We start from the raw sequence: 14,026 nt of genomic DNA on the forward strand, positions 1-14,026 counted from the left end.
TATTATATATGAAAGACATTACATGAAGAGGGTGTTGTTATTCTATTTATCTCGAAGAATTGATGGAATGAATGCTTAAATTAAAAAAAAAACCGTGAATGTTATGTTTCAAAATTGTTTTTCTTCTTCAGGGATGAATATTTCAGGATGAAATTGCAGTGGAAATCTGTCAGTGAGGAACAGGAAAAGCGAAATTCAAGATTAAGAGATTACCGCAGTCTTATAGGTAAATTCACATTTAGAAACATGCCTAACTGCACACCTACTTCAGAAGTACCCTTTCAAAGAGCCTGCATGAAGAGGCACTAATAACAAGATGTTGCTCTTTTCAGAGGTGTCTCAACTTGGTTTTATACTTAATATTAAAACTTTCTCAATGAGAGTAACTCAGAGCTTTACATATTAGTGTTACATACTGGCTGGATTTTTAAGATTCCTTTGTTTAATAACAAAAGATGCTTCATTTTGTGTTATGTCGTAATGACAGCATTTTTACTGGAAATGTTAAAATAATGACATACAGTAAGAATGTGAAAATGTGTGTGTTCATAGTTTATAATTTCTTATAGGGATTTGTGTATGTGCATTATGACTTCTGGGGTTTTACACCTACTTCTAAAAATTTCATCAAATTTGCTGCATATTAGTAGTTTGTATCCTCAGTTGTCTTTGGTAGTGAGATTAGGGCACCAGTGTTTAAGATTACTAAATATTTTTTCAGGTAACAGCCAAGATTTCTTTGTTATTCTGAGAGAAAAACGAAACTTATTTCAGGCAGTTATTCAACAGGCAAGCTGAAAGGGTCAAAGTAGTCTGGTCTTGGTAGATGTATAAACTACATTTTTAGAAAATTGTAACAGAAAAAAAAAATATTCTGAGTTTAAAAAGGCTGGGTGTTTGTTTCTGTTGAGACAATTATTTTAATTTTTAAGCATTTGAAATGTATGTGGCAATATTAGGGTTATGTAGTAAAATAGATCCAAAACTACAAAATACTCCCTTTATCAAACTGCATTAAAAATTTCTCAAAATTTCAAAACACACTGGTCTTGAATTTCACCTTATTAAAGAGTACACTGTGTGCTTGGTATGTTTCAGGCATCAAAACTGCCTGATGAAAGAGGTGGTTTCATCTGTTATGAGTTACAGGAGCTTGTTACACAGTATTTATAAAATGTTGTTATGAACTTTCACAGTATCTTTGAGCTGATCATGTGTGAACTTTCCAACTATGGCTTATGCTGCATTGCATCAGTATTCATAAATGCCATTGTAGAGTTAACTCGCATAAAATTGATTTTAATCCTCTTAATGTAAAACATTTTTGCTGAGTTATAATCAGGATTTTTCCATAAAATGCATTATCAAAGGAAAGGCAGAAAGCTTTAAAATATGTTTATGAGAACATCCTTTCATTGCAGATAGGAGGGATTTTCTTTATTTTAAAATATTCATGTTGAAATTACATTCTGTTATGCAGTTGTCTCTAACACTTCAAAGCTTTGCAGCAGTGTTTGAGGAAGAAATCATCAGCTTTGACATTCTGAATTAATTTGATACTGGCTTTCTAGGACTGGTTTTGAAAGTGTTTTTAAATCTGGACTGTTTTCTTAGAAAAAGATGTTAACAGGACAGATCGAACAAATAAGTTCTATGAAGGCGAAGATAACCCAGGACTGATTTTACTTCACGATATCTTGATGACGTATTGCATGTACGATTTTGACTTAGGTAAGTTGTGTCCCTCTGAATGTAAAAGCCTTCTTGGCTTCTGATGCAGCTTTGCTTATGCTAAGTCCTATTAATAGAATTGAACTTATGTTGGATACAATACTTTTTGTAAATGTTTTAAGAAAGATTTAATATTTTGTGATATTTAATGATGTAGATAACTTTGTTCTGTTTTTCTTCCTCTTCAATTTGTGCCTGTCTTAGGCATCTGAACTCGACAATTATGGTGGGATTGGGAATTTAGTGGTTGGTTGTCTTTACCACAGATCTACTGCTGTGGGGTTCTTTTGTTGTTTTGGGGGTTTTTGTGTGGTTTTTGTTAAGTTTTGGTGGTTTGGGTTTATTTGTGTTAATTTTTTTTAATAGAATTGAAGCAGGCTTGCCTTTTCAGAGTTTTAAACGGGTTTTGATCTTTGGAGCTTGAGTGTTATATATATGTTTAAGACTGATAATATCGATAAAAATGATAAGCCAGCTGCCACTGCTGTAATTAAAGCTCAGCCTGCTGAACCAGCTGTTTGTAATGTGGTGTTCTTGTGAATATTTTAAAAGCCCATTCTTGAGAAGTGCACTTAGCAATCTGTCAAAAATTACATTTTAGTGCATGCATCTGCTGCAGAGGGAAGAGCATATATCATCTTGCTTTAATCTCAGTGTTAATGTGATGGCTAAGTCTTGGCGGCTTGTTGATTATCTTAAGAGGGAGGGAAAGATACTCGTAGCTGATTCCCCCTCCACCCCTGGCATGAACATTTGGCTGTTGCATACTTAGGAGATTTTGGGGGTATTCTGTATCAGAAAAGTTTTCGGATTCTAGAAGCGCACTTCTTGCCAGATTTTGAAAACAAAAAGTAAGATTAATTCTTTAATTGCTAGTAAACATGCTGCAAAGCTGTAGCTCTTGTCAGCTTCTTTTGTTCTCTCTGAAAGACAGTCTTGATTTTTGGCTTAAAAAAAAAAAAAAAAAAAAAAGAAAACTATAACTGATGTAGCTCTGTTTCACCTCTTTCCGCATTTCAACATTCATTAATGCACAGTGGCATTATAAGTGAAAGTAAAGCAGATTCACCACCCACTCTGTTAAAACATTGTTGAGATGGCTTAAATGTGCACACTGGGTAAATCTTTTGTTTTATAAGCAAGTAGAAATATTGGAAATACAGTAAATTTGACATAGTAACTGTCCAAGGCTTCTACACATTTGTGCAGTGCTGCTTTTAATCTTTTGACTGCAGCTTTAGAGGGGTCTGAATAATGCCCCAAACTGTTGGATGGGGGGGAGGGGGGCACAGAACAGCTGTTAATAGAATATTTTTCTGAATTAATTCCTTAAGTCTACATTAATGAAGTTTGTTTTATTATCAACTAGACTTTTAAACTGTCTTGGACAGAATTTTCTCTGCATTTATTTTTTAGTTAGCTGTAGTATTAAGTATGTGGGGAACAAAACAATTTTTTTCTTTTGACCTTTTAATTATTTACCTGTTTGCTGTTAGTTTTTTTTAGTTTTTCTTCTCACAGCTACTCCATAATTTCAGTTATTGACTAATTTTCTTTTCAGTTACATAGTTACAATTACATCCTTAAGAAACAAAGTTAGCCAACTGAGAAATGTTATGTTGAACAAATCACTGATGATAGATAAACACATCAATTTTTTTTCTGTTATTTAGGGAGGTCAGCAACAATTGGGCAATAGATAAGCTGACACTAGCATCAGTGGTAATTGGAAGAGTTGGGAAGAAGGGGAAAAAATGACCTGTAAAAATCATTATGCTCTACTTAAATGGACTATTAAGTGCAAACAAGAAAGTTGGAAGAAGCATTTAAAAACCAAAAATTTAAAAACTTCTTTTGTACAACTAAAATTTTATAGCTGTTTGTAAAAATGATATGCTTTAGTGGGCATTTCTTTCTCCCGTTAAATGAAATCTTTTCTCGAAAGCGTGTGAGTACTTTTTAGGTGGTATGAACTTTATTCACCTATTCTGGGCACAAAACCTAAAAATACGTCCTTGAATGAGATCTAGATATGCATTACTTTTGTGCTTCTTGGAGGCAATACTTTACTATTAATTCCCTTTCTCACTTTGGTTGAATTCTTCGTTGTTGTCTGCCTGGTTCTAAAAAAGTACAGTCCAAGCAGAACAGTCCCAACTTCCTTAAATAAAAGAATCTTTAAAGCATGTTCAGTGACAGAAAAAAAAGGTGTAAAATGCAAAGTTTTCTTCATAACAACCGTTGCACTGTGATTTTCTGGATTTGCCACTCAACATCTCTTTAAATGAATTTAAGAAGGAAAATCTTCATTGAGGGTAGGTGAGGGAATGCAAAGATATTAAAAAATTTTAAATGTCTAGAAGAAAGTAACCAAGTACAAATAGAAAGGAGACTATGTACAGGTTTGTTTTTGTGATGGCACAAGGTATAAACTTAATTTTAAAAATATCTATGCTCCTGAGTTCTAAATAGGAACATTTTTACTAAAAATCTATTGTGTACAAACTCAATTTGTACATATTTTAACAACTACTAGAGCAATGTGTTTGCTTTATGTTCTCTTTAGATTGGCAGAAATAGTTGATAAATCTTATTAGATCTGCTGGATGTTGGTGCCTATTAATACAAATTTGGCTTTACTGGTAGTTGAATTGGAGAATTGTAGTATCTGTATGTGCCAACATTTGTTTCATTCAGTCATTCATCACACTTGAAAAATTACTGTTTAACTTCTGAGTTTAAATTCCTTTTTACTTTTTTTCCCACTCTGCTTTTTTCTCCATCAAGGTTATGTCCAGGGGATGAGCGACTTGCTGTCACCTGTCTTGTATGTTATGGAGAATGAAGTAGATGCCTTTTGGTGCTTTGTATCATACATGGATCAAATGGTAAAATGAGCCTTTTTTTAGCTCACATAACCAGATAAGCTACAGATAGTATTTGGGGTTAATTTTACTTTATAAATTTCACTGAGTTTTTTGAATTGTTTTAAAGCAGTCATTTTATGTTTGGAGTCAATACACTTTTGTTGATTGAGATTGTTGTGGATTTGCAATAATATTGCTGTACAATACAGGTATATTTGGCTCTTAAAGAATTCCAAAGTAACCATCACAGACAAATTTGTGTTTATCACGAGTCCTCAAGCAGGATTTTCTTCAGCATAATGGTTTCATTGTATACCTGCCTTTTGGCTTTTGTTAAATGCAGTTTAGACTTAGCACAAACTGAAGTTTTTATGACTTTTGCATGTGCCAAAAGAGCCACAAGAGAGACTGATATGAAAGTAAAAGAAAATTTGGGTTTTTTGTTTGAGTGCAGTCATGCTGCTTGTAAGTACCAAGCTTAGGCAGGTTTAAACTATCATTTGTTACATACAAAAATGTTAGCAAAGAAATACAGTTCAGTGCTTTAGTTAAACTTCTCAATAAAAGGCAGACATTTCATTAGAAAGAAGTACAGTTAAATATCTGTATGTTGTGTACGTAAAGGGTGAGGAACACTGTTGCAATAACAAAACTTCTTCTAAAATTGCTGCAAATCTCAAAATTGAGTTAATAAAAATGACAGTGCAAATGTTTTATTCCATACAGCATCAGAATTTTGAAGAACAGATGCAGGGTATGAAGACACAACTAATTCAGCTGAGTCATTTGCTTCGTTTACTAGACAGTGGATTTTGCAGTTATTTAGGTAGGTGTATTACTCATGCACAGTAACTGAAATAGCTCCCCATATTCTATTCCTTACCAGTGAAAATATAATTCCAGTAGTATATGAGTACAGGACTTGTAACTTTATAATTTTGCCTAAAATATTTCAATAATTGTTCTATGCTTATTGAAAAACAGGGTCATCCTTTTACCAGTTTTAAAAATATGCTCTGCTGTGGCAAATATCTTTGAATCAAAAAGGGTCTGCCATCTTAAAAATTAATGATGTGAACATGTACCTGTAAAGTATGAGATTTATTTTCTTTTTCCTGTTTCAACCAAATTTGATGATTCTGAAATGTCACACTCTTATTCCTAGAATCTCAAGACTCAGGCTACCTTTATTTTTGCTTCCGGTGGCTTCTTATCAGATTCAAAAGGGAATTTAGTTTTCAAGATATTCTTCGACTCTGGGAGGTAAGGAAATATTTCATTACACAAATTCCAGCAGTTTTTGGACTTTAGAACAAAAAGCATGGATCATTTTGCAGGGTATTTAATACTCTTATTAAAAAAAAAAAAAAAGTATTTAGTACAATGATCTGAGGACAAGCAAGTATTTCTTATGTCTTTTTAGCCTAAAGAACAACTTGTGAAGTCAATGAAAAAATATCTACTAGAGCTGGTTTGGATATACTAGCTTTTGCAAAAAGATTTGGACAGTAGCCTTCAGCTGAGACTCTTAAGTGAAAATAGTAAGTTAACTGTTAATGGAAAGCAGCTTATGATAAAAGAAAGAGCATTTGTTTGATTAATTTCTTGGTAGTGGTAATTCTTTATAAATAGACTTGAAGCCCTGTCAGTGTAGTTTGTGTTAGCTAAAACCATGAGGAGGATGATGTCAGAAGATTGTTAATCTTGATGATAAGGTCTTGTGATGCCAAATAACATGATGTAAAACATCAAAATGTTGAAGTTCTGATAATTCTGGGTAAATGGGATCTTTTTTGATTTAGGTGATCTCGGGATCAGACGGAATAATTAAGATGAACTAATATTTTTGTCTTTAATCTTTTTGTTCTGAGAAAATTGAGAAGTGTGTCAACAGTACAGTCTTATTGTCTAAGATGCATTTAACAGGGGCACAATATTCACTGAAAACTCAGAAGAGAATAAATGTTCAGATGAACGGAGGGAGTATTTTCTAGGACATAACATCATGTGTATTGGGGAGCAGAAGGGTAATGAAAAGAACAGGGCTGAGATGCATAAAGTTTGTACTATAATGAAAAATAATGTTGTTTCTGGTGTGATGAAAAATAATGTTGATGCTTTTATTTACTTCTCCACTAATAAAAAAGGAGTCACATAAAGAGGAGGACCAGTATTTAAAACTGTCTAAAGTAAATATTTTTTAGCTTTTTTATCATCACTTGGTGGAATTTACTATCACAGAGTATTGAGGTGGTATTTCAACCAGAGGACAAAAACGTTTATGGATAACATTGATAAATAAGGAAACTGATATGTACAAAACCAGAAGAATTCTCTTATTCCAAGGAATAAATGATAATGATTTGGGAGATGCACTCATCTCTTCTCCCACATATTATGTTGTCTTCTCAATATTTTTTTAAGTTGATGGCAACAGTATTCTTATTTATAGTTTATAGTCCCAAGCTAGCATGTTTTTATCACCTCTGCTTTAATGCATATATATGTGTGCATACAGAAAAGAAACACTATTTCTCTCCCAAGTTTTTTTTTTTTTCCCTCTCTTTGGGAGACCATGGAAACCTATTGATCTATGATAGTCTTGTAGGTTTCTTATAGCACATCATAATGTATGTTTACTACAAGTATGCAATTTCTTTGCTAGGAGATAAGGAATGGGAAAGGGAATATCTTGTTTTCCTTTTCCAAACAAAGTAATTAAGGTATTATGTTGATGTTTTTATGTGAAAGCCAGTGTCACCTTGATCAGTCCAGCTTACAGTGGGCTGTTTTTTTTCTCCTGTGAATAGCCATGCAGCTCCACTGGTATCAGTAAAGTAAGTAGGATTTACAAAGACTTCTAAATTAACTACTTTTTTGGGTATTTGGCTGAGCAAACCTCATGTCCAGTTTTGTAATAGCACATGAATTGAGGGAATCCATTTGAAAGCTATATTACACTGTGACATACTCACAGACCATAGAATGGCATGAAGGAGAGGTACCATCTGAGATTTCAGTCCCTGGTTCTAGGACTTCTGGGGCTTTTTTGGTCTAATGTGTTAATTTCAGGATTCTGGTGTACCTCTATTTCTGTTCTCTGACTTGTATGAACCACTAAGTTAGCATCAGATACTTTTTCCCTGTACCCACTGGCTTAATGACTTCCAGTGTTTTATCACAAAAAAAGGAATGAGTAAGATGCTTCCCTAGTCTGGTTTCTCCTATCTCCATTCACCTTGGGAGATACCAGTTCTCATCATCTGGAGTAGAGGCTAACTCCCAGACTTTGCAGTTCCTGAGCAAGAGACATGATCAGATTGTGGCAGAAAATGTTAGTGGTTGTTCGTTGCTCTGTGACAGTTGCACATGATAGAGAGGTGATGTTCCACTTTGTGTGGATGAGCTGAGACATGTTATGTGAGTGCAGTTATTTGTGATGTTACATGCAATGCATTTTGTGTGTGGGTTAAACTTCTCTGGCTGCAGAAGCGTTTACGTATAGCTCATTTTAGCAGCGCTTCTCAAACGCAGCCCAGACAGCCTACTGACTCACTGCTTGGCTGTCCCAAAACTGAGAGTAGTTCAGTCCCTCCTTGACCCTGGAGAGACAGGCAATATCACCTGGTAATTCCAACCAGTTCTTAATCTTCTGTTTGTACAGTGGGCAGCTTAAAAGAAACCCAGAAGAAAAATTCTGTGACAAAATTACAACTCGCACCTAGCTCCAGTGTTATTCTAGTACCACTTGCATAACATAAAGCCAGAATGACTTGGAAATCAGTTACTTTACATAGATTGGTTACAATATTCATGGCTGCTGAGGTAGCCCTAGAACAAAGGAATTCTTACTTGTTATTGCTCCTTATTTTTATATTACTTTCACACTTATAATTTAAATGCTGCTTTTTCTTCCACCTTTCCAACATGTTGTGATGCTGCTGTTATGTATTTACATACATAACCTTAACTTTCTGCTCTACTCCAGACTTCAAAAGGTTTATCAGAAAATGGTAGCAATGGATTATTTTTTTGCAGCAACTTGATGTTGAACCAAATCAATGCAAAGCTGTCAATATTTCCTTCTTATGAATTAGGAGTAGAAGAACACAATAGTGTGTAGACAGACTGTTTTTAGTAGATTATAGGCATTTTCATTCAATAGTTAATTGTTATCAGCCTACTTGCATTCCAGTCTTTTTCCTGGAATGAGAGAATGCTTTAAGAGAATATTGGTTGTCTGAAAAAGATGCGAAATTTAGTTTCTGAACTGGATCTTAATTGAAACATTCAAGATTAATTGCACCTTATTTTGGGTGAACCTGGTTTGGATATCTTTGGGTTTTATGCAATTCTCTTTACAGGTTACCTTTACTAGTGATGAAAATTCAAGTATAAGCTCTTACTCAGCTATAAGACTTTATTCCATCAATAATGATGAAAAATGTTTTTTGCTAATGAAGTAACTAATTTTCAGCAATCTGATTTCTTACCTGCCGTTTTTGAGAGTAAATCCATTGCCTTAAATCCCTTTATCTGTCAGGGCAATTCGTGCAAGTAGACTTCAGCTTCTTTCTGTTTTGTTGGCGAAATTGTTCTGCAGCTCTCGGCCCACCACACATGTTCTTTTCAAATACTTTTGTTTTAGAAGATTTTTCTGAATCTACTAAAATAGGGTATTAGTAGTGAGGTTGCACTTTTCTGTCCCAGTGAACTCAAGAATGATTACTTGTGTCCTCCATGGGACCGAAAGCCAATGTGTCTTCAGTCAGAAAGGAATACCCACTCACCTCCAGTACCTGCATGTACACGTCATTGGGTTTTCAAAGTGGTGGGATTGGGAACAATTTTAGCACCTTATTTATAAACATTAGAGCCTTTTTAGCTGTTGCTGGGCATGACACATTTCTGCCAATTCACACATAATGCAGATACTCTAAGCCACACAAATAGTTTGTTAGCTTCAGTTACTTCTCTTTCACATGAACTGAGGCAGAGCCCACACTCACAAGACCACAAGCTCAAGCAGTTTAGTAGCATTACAATGGACAATGTCTTAAGAACCAGATAAGCATTTGGTGACTCACACGTACAATTGTCTCTAAAGAGCCAAAAGTAAAATTCCAAATAATTTTACAAATTCTTAGTTGCTTTCAAAACCAGCTTATTGTTAGTTAAGTGATGTGGCTGGAGGACTTATTTTCTAAGAACTACTTTTCAGAAGAAAAGCAAAAACATTTCAAATGCGGGGTTTTTGTATTTCAACAGGTCATGTGGACTGAACTGCCTTGTCAGAATTTTCATCTTCTCCTTTGTTGTGCTATCCTAGAATCTGAAAAACAGCAAATAATGGACAAGCACTATGGCTTTAATGAAATACTAAAGGTACCAAATTCATATGCATTATTGTGCTTTTGTGTGTTTTGGCTGCAGTGGAGTTGTCTTCCTAGTGGTTAGTATGGGGCTAAATTAAAATATTAATTAACTTTTTGGAGTGAATGCAATATGATTGTGGTTTATGTTGGGGGAGGGAAAGGTGCATGCTATCTTCTGAAGGGTTAAATGTCAACTGAATGTCTGTCCTGCAGGCTTTCAAAATGGTATTGGATGTCTGTGTTTAGTGATAAGATCATTAATAGATCAAAAATGGTTCTCCCCTCAGATGACTGCTTATTATATTTTATACTAACTTTTGCTTTATCTTCTATGATGTAATTTATCACCTCTGAAAACGTGAGCTGCTGAGGGAAGTATGTAGGAGGGCCAGATAGTATGTCATGTTTAGAGGTACTATGGATTCCTCTTGCAGACCTTGGATGCTGGTGAAAGGCAGCTGTTCTATATTGTATCTTTGAGTAGCCTTAAAGCTTATAGACTATGTCTAGCATTTCACAGCTTAAGGGGCAGGCTAGTAAGGTGCAGCTCAGTGCTAGTGTGCAGTAGAATATTAGTGTATTTTGGGTAAAACATAGTTATCATTTATCTCATGCCTTGTGAATCTATTTTTAGCATATCAATGAATTGTCTATGAAAATCGATGTGGAATATATACTCTGCAAAGCAGAAGCAATTTCTATGCAGATGATGAATTGCAAGGTAAGGATATCTATCTACTGTGAATGTTTATGGACAGTAAAAGTATGTAGTTAGCTGTAGGTGTTCATGTATGACTTGTGAAATAATTGAATGCCTGGGTACAGTAAAGCATGTTGTGTAGCTATGCAATGCCTATGTTCAAGAGGTCTGTAAGCAAGAGTGATTTTTATAGAGTAATACCGTTCACTGGAGGAAAGCTGAATTGTGCTTTTTGGTTGTGATTTCTCAGCTCTCTAGGTAAGATCAAGAAATTTGATGTTTGGTGTGCTTGAGAAAAACTAGTTGAAAGGTGCATTGCATTGAAAGCATGCCACACTTATTAGGCAAAAACTAGCAGGTCACTCAAAAATAATTTTAATAACATGAAGTGTAATTGTAATAATTAATTAGACTTTTAATTTTGTAATGAAGATTATATTGTTAATCAGGAATTGATTCCTGAGTGTGTTCCTTTTGCTGTCTTTTTGAACAGCCGCTACAGAAAATGTTGTTAACTGTAATGTAAGTATTGCTGAAAGAGATGCTTTCAGTACAGTTAAGTTCAGATGAATGATTGCTCAGATGAATGAGTACTGGGAATGCAGGATGGACAGAGGGGACTTAGTTGTTAACTTTTTGCATTTAATTACGGTGATTTTTAATATTTCCCCTGCTGCCTCCTTTCTAGGAATTGCCTCAAACAGTGAGTGAGATCCTGGGGATAGAGAACAGTTCAGTAACACCGGATTCAGATACTGGAGAGGATGAAAGTGGAGCTGAGTTGAATTGTCCAACGTCACTCTATCAGAGTATCTCAACCCCTGTGGTCGCTGCCAATGGGACAAGGGACGGCGCTCCACAGACAGCCGAGACTCCAAGCCTGACACCTGCGTAATTACACTCGGTCACGATGGAGAAAGACTTTTACTGAGCGCGTTTTGTCCAAGCACTTGAGAGATGGATATTTAAATTTGGTGTTGATTAAGCTTTAAGGTTGTAAAGAAAATCTGTACTGTAATGCTTTTGCATTAAAGCTTTACAACATGACTCAACTATTTTTGTAGTTTCTTCTACCAAAATAGCCTTTTGTTTTCAATAACATTCCTTAATATTTTTGTAGCCAAGTGCATTTTCTTTTTGCTGGTAAACTGGAAATGGATGATGATTTAAGAATGAAAGAAATTTCTGCATTTTCTGGGCTTTCACACATATTAATCTAAGACAGTGTGAGCTCTTTGATTTGAGCAGATTCACAATATGCCAGCTGAAGCTGCTGTACAAAATTTTCAAGCTGAAGTGATCCCGATGTGCTAAAGGAGGATTCTTTTGTAAATGGATTTTCCCTATCTCAAATGTTTACAAAAATACTTCTAAGTATTTGTTGCTGGTTGAATGTAGATTTGAAATGGACATTCATACTTGCACAGTTTAATGTCCAAATACTGAATTTTGTGTAATTGGGAGTGGATGAACAGTATATTTTTACATTAACATATCTTCACTTTATATATACATATATATATTTACACACATACACACACTATATACACAAATGTTTGTGAATACTAAAAAGGATAGTCGTATTTTCAATATCTGAATAAACTTGACTGTTCATTCATATGAATCAGTTTGACCAAATTAATGCACAGCTCCAACCTGGGCCCTTTTTCAAAACTTTTCTAACTGAAGGTAACTTTCATGTGAATACATTCAGTACTACACTTGATGTAATTTTGCAATTGATATCTTGCAAACTTTACTAATGTTTATATTTGCTAATATATTAACTGATCAATTAACTACTTACACTGTTTTTATGACAACATTATTTGGAGAATTAATAAGCAGGTCATAAATATCAACCACCAACCCACACACCAAAATAGTGATCACAATTAACATTAATGTGTTTTTTGTATCTGCAAAAGGCAGTGAGTTTATTCCATGCCATGCTGATGTCCTTTGACGTTATGTGAAATTTAACATAACTGATTAAGTGTATTCATTATTTGGTAACTATTGTACATATATAAAATAAAAGTCAAAGCTGATTTAGTGTTTTTAATTAAATAATATTTAGAGAAAAAAATCTAGTTGTCTGGTTGTTAATGTAAGAACATGAGACAGAGGGGAGAGCTAGTGGTTAGTCCATGGATATGACATACTTTGTGGGCAATGAAGGGTTGTACGAGTTTCTGCTTGTTACTAGAGAGTGGAACATGCCTTTCCTCTCTAGGTAGTTGAAGTGTGGGATATGGCAGAGCTTTCTTTTCTTTTGAGCAGTTTACTTGTACAAATGTTATTTATGCCATCTTAAGCAAATACAAGTAATACAAAAGGCTGTAATAGATAAATCAAGTTACAATAATTTGGGAGTCGATTCAACTTCTCTCACAAGTTGTGTGCAAACACTGGACAGCGGAATCAGTACAGATTTTGGTTTTAATATCGTCAATGTGCTATCTCTCATCAGTTAATAAGAACTTGAGTTCTGTGCCGTGAAAGTCAAGGATTCACAGCTCAGCGTTATCTGTAGCCTTTCATTTCCTTCCCAGGAAATTACTGTGAAGCGTCATGCCTTTGTTCCCTGCTAAGCATTGTACTTCTTGGCAGTTAATTTAATGTGACAGAATACAGAAAGGCATTAGAACTTAGATATTCAACACTTTGCTTCAAAGATGTTAAGCAAGTTAGTTTCAGTATTTTTTGGAGCACCTAGTTCACTTTGAAGTGTACTTGCAAAATATTTTTCATCAAAAATTATGTTCAGTGAAACTAAGGAAGGAGGAGGGAAATGTCTACAACAGAAATGCAGCAGGCAAGCTGTCAGTTAACTGTGCGTGCTTCTTAGTTTTTCAGGATGTGCAGCCACAAAAACTCTATTTGAGATCTTAGTATCTTCAAGAATGCCATAACTGACTAAACATGGATATTCAAATGTTTGGGAAAGGCATATTTAAGTGGAATTGTGTAATTTCTTAGAAATATAGCTGTGGCTTGTAAGAAGGTCTACCAGCCCTTGAAGTAAAGGTTGCCTTTCCTTTTTGAGTATAATTGTTCATCCTTTCCCTTTGTATTCAGCACTTGGATGTCAAGGATGAGAAGGTTGCTTGTGAGCTAACAGTGAGCAGCTGCTGTGGAGGGCTCGGGGTAGGTAGGCTTGCTCAGCTTCCCAAAAATAGGATGAAAGACCTCTTGCAGCATTCATTATCTGTAGTTTCCTTCCTGCTGACAGGCAGCCTTCTGAAGAGTTGCAAGAGGAACCTCATCCTCCACCAAACTATTCCTGATTGTTAGGGATGGATTTAGTCTCAGTGGAGACTACAAAAACACTGTGAGAAGCATTACTCAGG

The 14,026-nt window shown here is 35.0% G+C and overlaps 1 protein-coding gene across 5 annotated transcripts in view; it reads left to right on the forward strand.

Annotated features, from left to right (window-relative positions):
* TBC1D15 (TBC1 domain family member 15) overlaps nucleotides 1-12,724 on the forward strand; it is a 36,144-nt gene extending 23,420 nt beyond the window's left edge. For 4 of the 5 annotated variants that reach the window (XM_066319189.1, XM_066319188.1, XM_066319190.1 and 1 more), the window contains 8 exons: nucleotides 132-226; nucleotides 1,615-1,731; nucleotides 4,519-4,619; nucleotides 5,325-5,424; nucleotides 5,764-5,861; nucleotides 9,867-9,983; nucleotides 10,608-10,694; nucleotides 11,362-12,724. In XM_066319189.1, coding sequence (XP_066175286.1) covers nucleotides 132-226; nucleotides 1,615-1,731; nucleotides 4,519-4,619; nucleotides 5,325-5,424; nucleotides 5,764-5,861; nucleotides 9,867-9,983; nucleotides 10,608-10,694; nucleotides 11,362-11,568 — 922 coding nt within the window. In that variant the 3' untranslated portion in view covers nucleotides 11,569-12,724. The remainder of the gene's footprint in view (nucleotides 1-131; nucleotides 227-1,614; nucleotides 1,732-4,518; nucleotides 4,620-5,324; nucleotides 5,425-5,763; nucleotides 5,862-9,866; nucleotides 9,984-10,607; nucleotides 10,695-11,361) is intronic. The other variant, XM_066319187.1, reaches the window with a different exon arrangement.
* The last annotated feature ends 1,302 nt before the right edge of the window (nucleotides 12,725-14,026 follow it).

This window comes from Sylvia atricapilla, chromosome 5, assembly GCF_009819655.1.
Source record: "Sylvia atricapilla isolate bSylAtr1 chromosome 5, bSylAtr1.pri, whole genome shotgun sequence".
Taxonomy (NCBI): Eukaryota; Metazoa; Chordata; class Aves; order Passeriformes; family Sylviidae; genus Sylvia; species Sylvia atricapilla.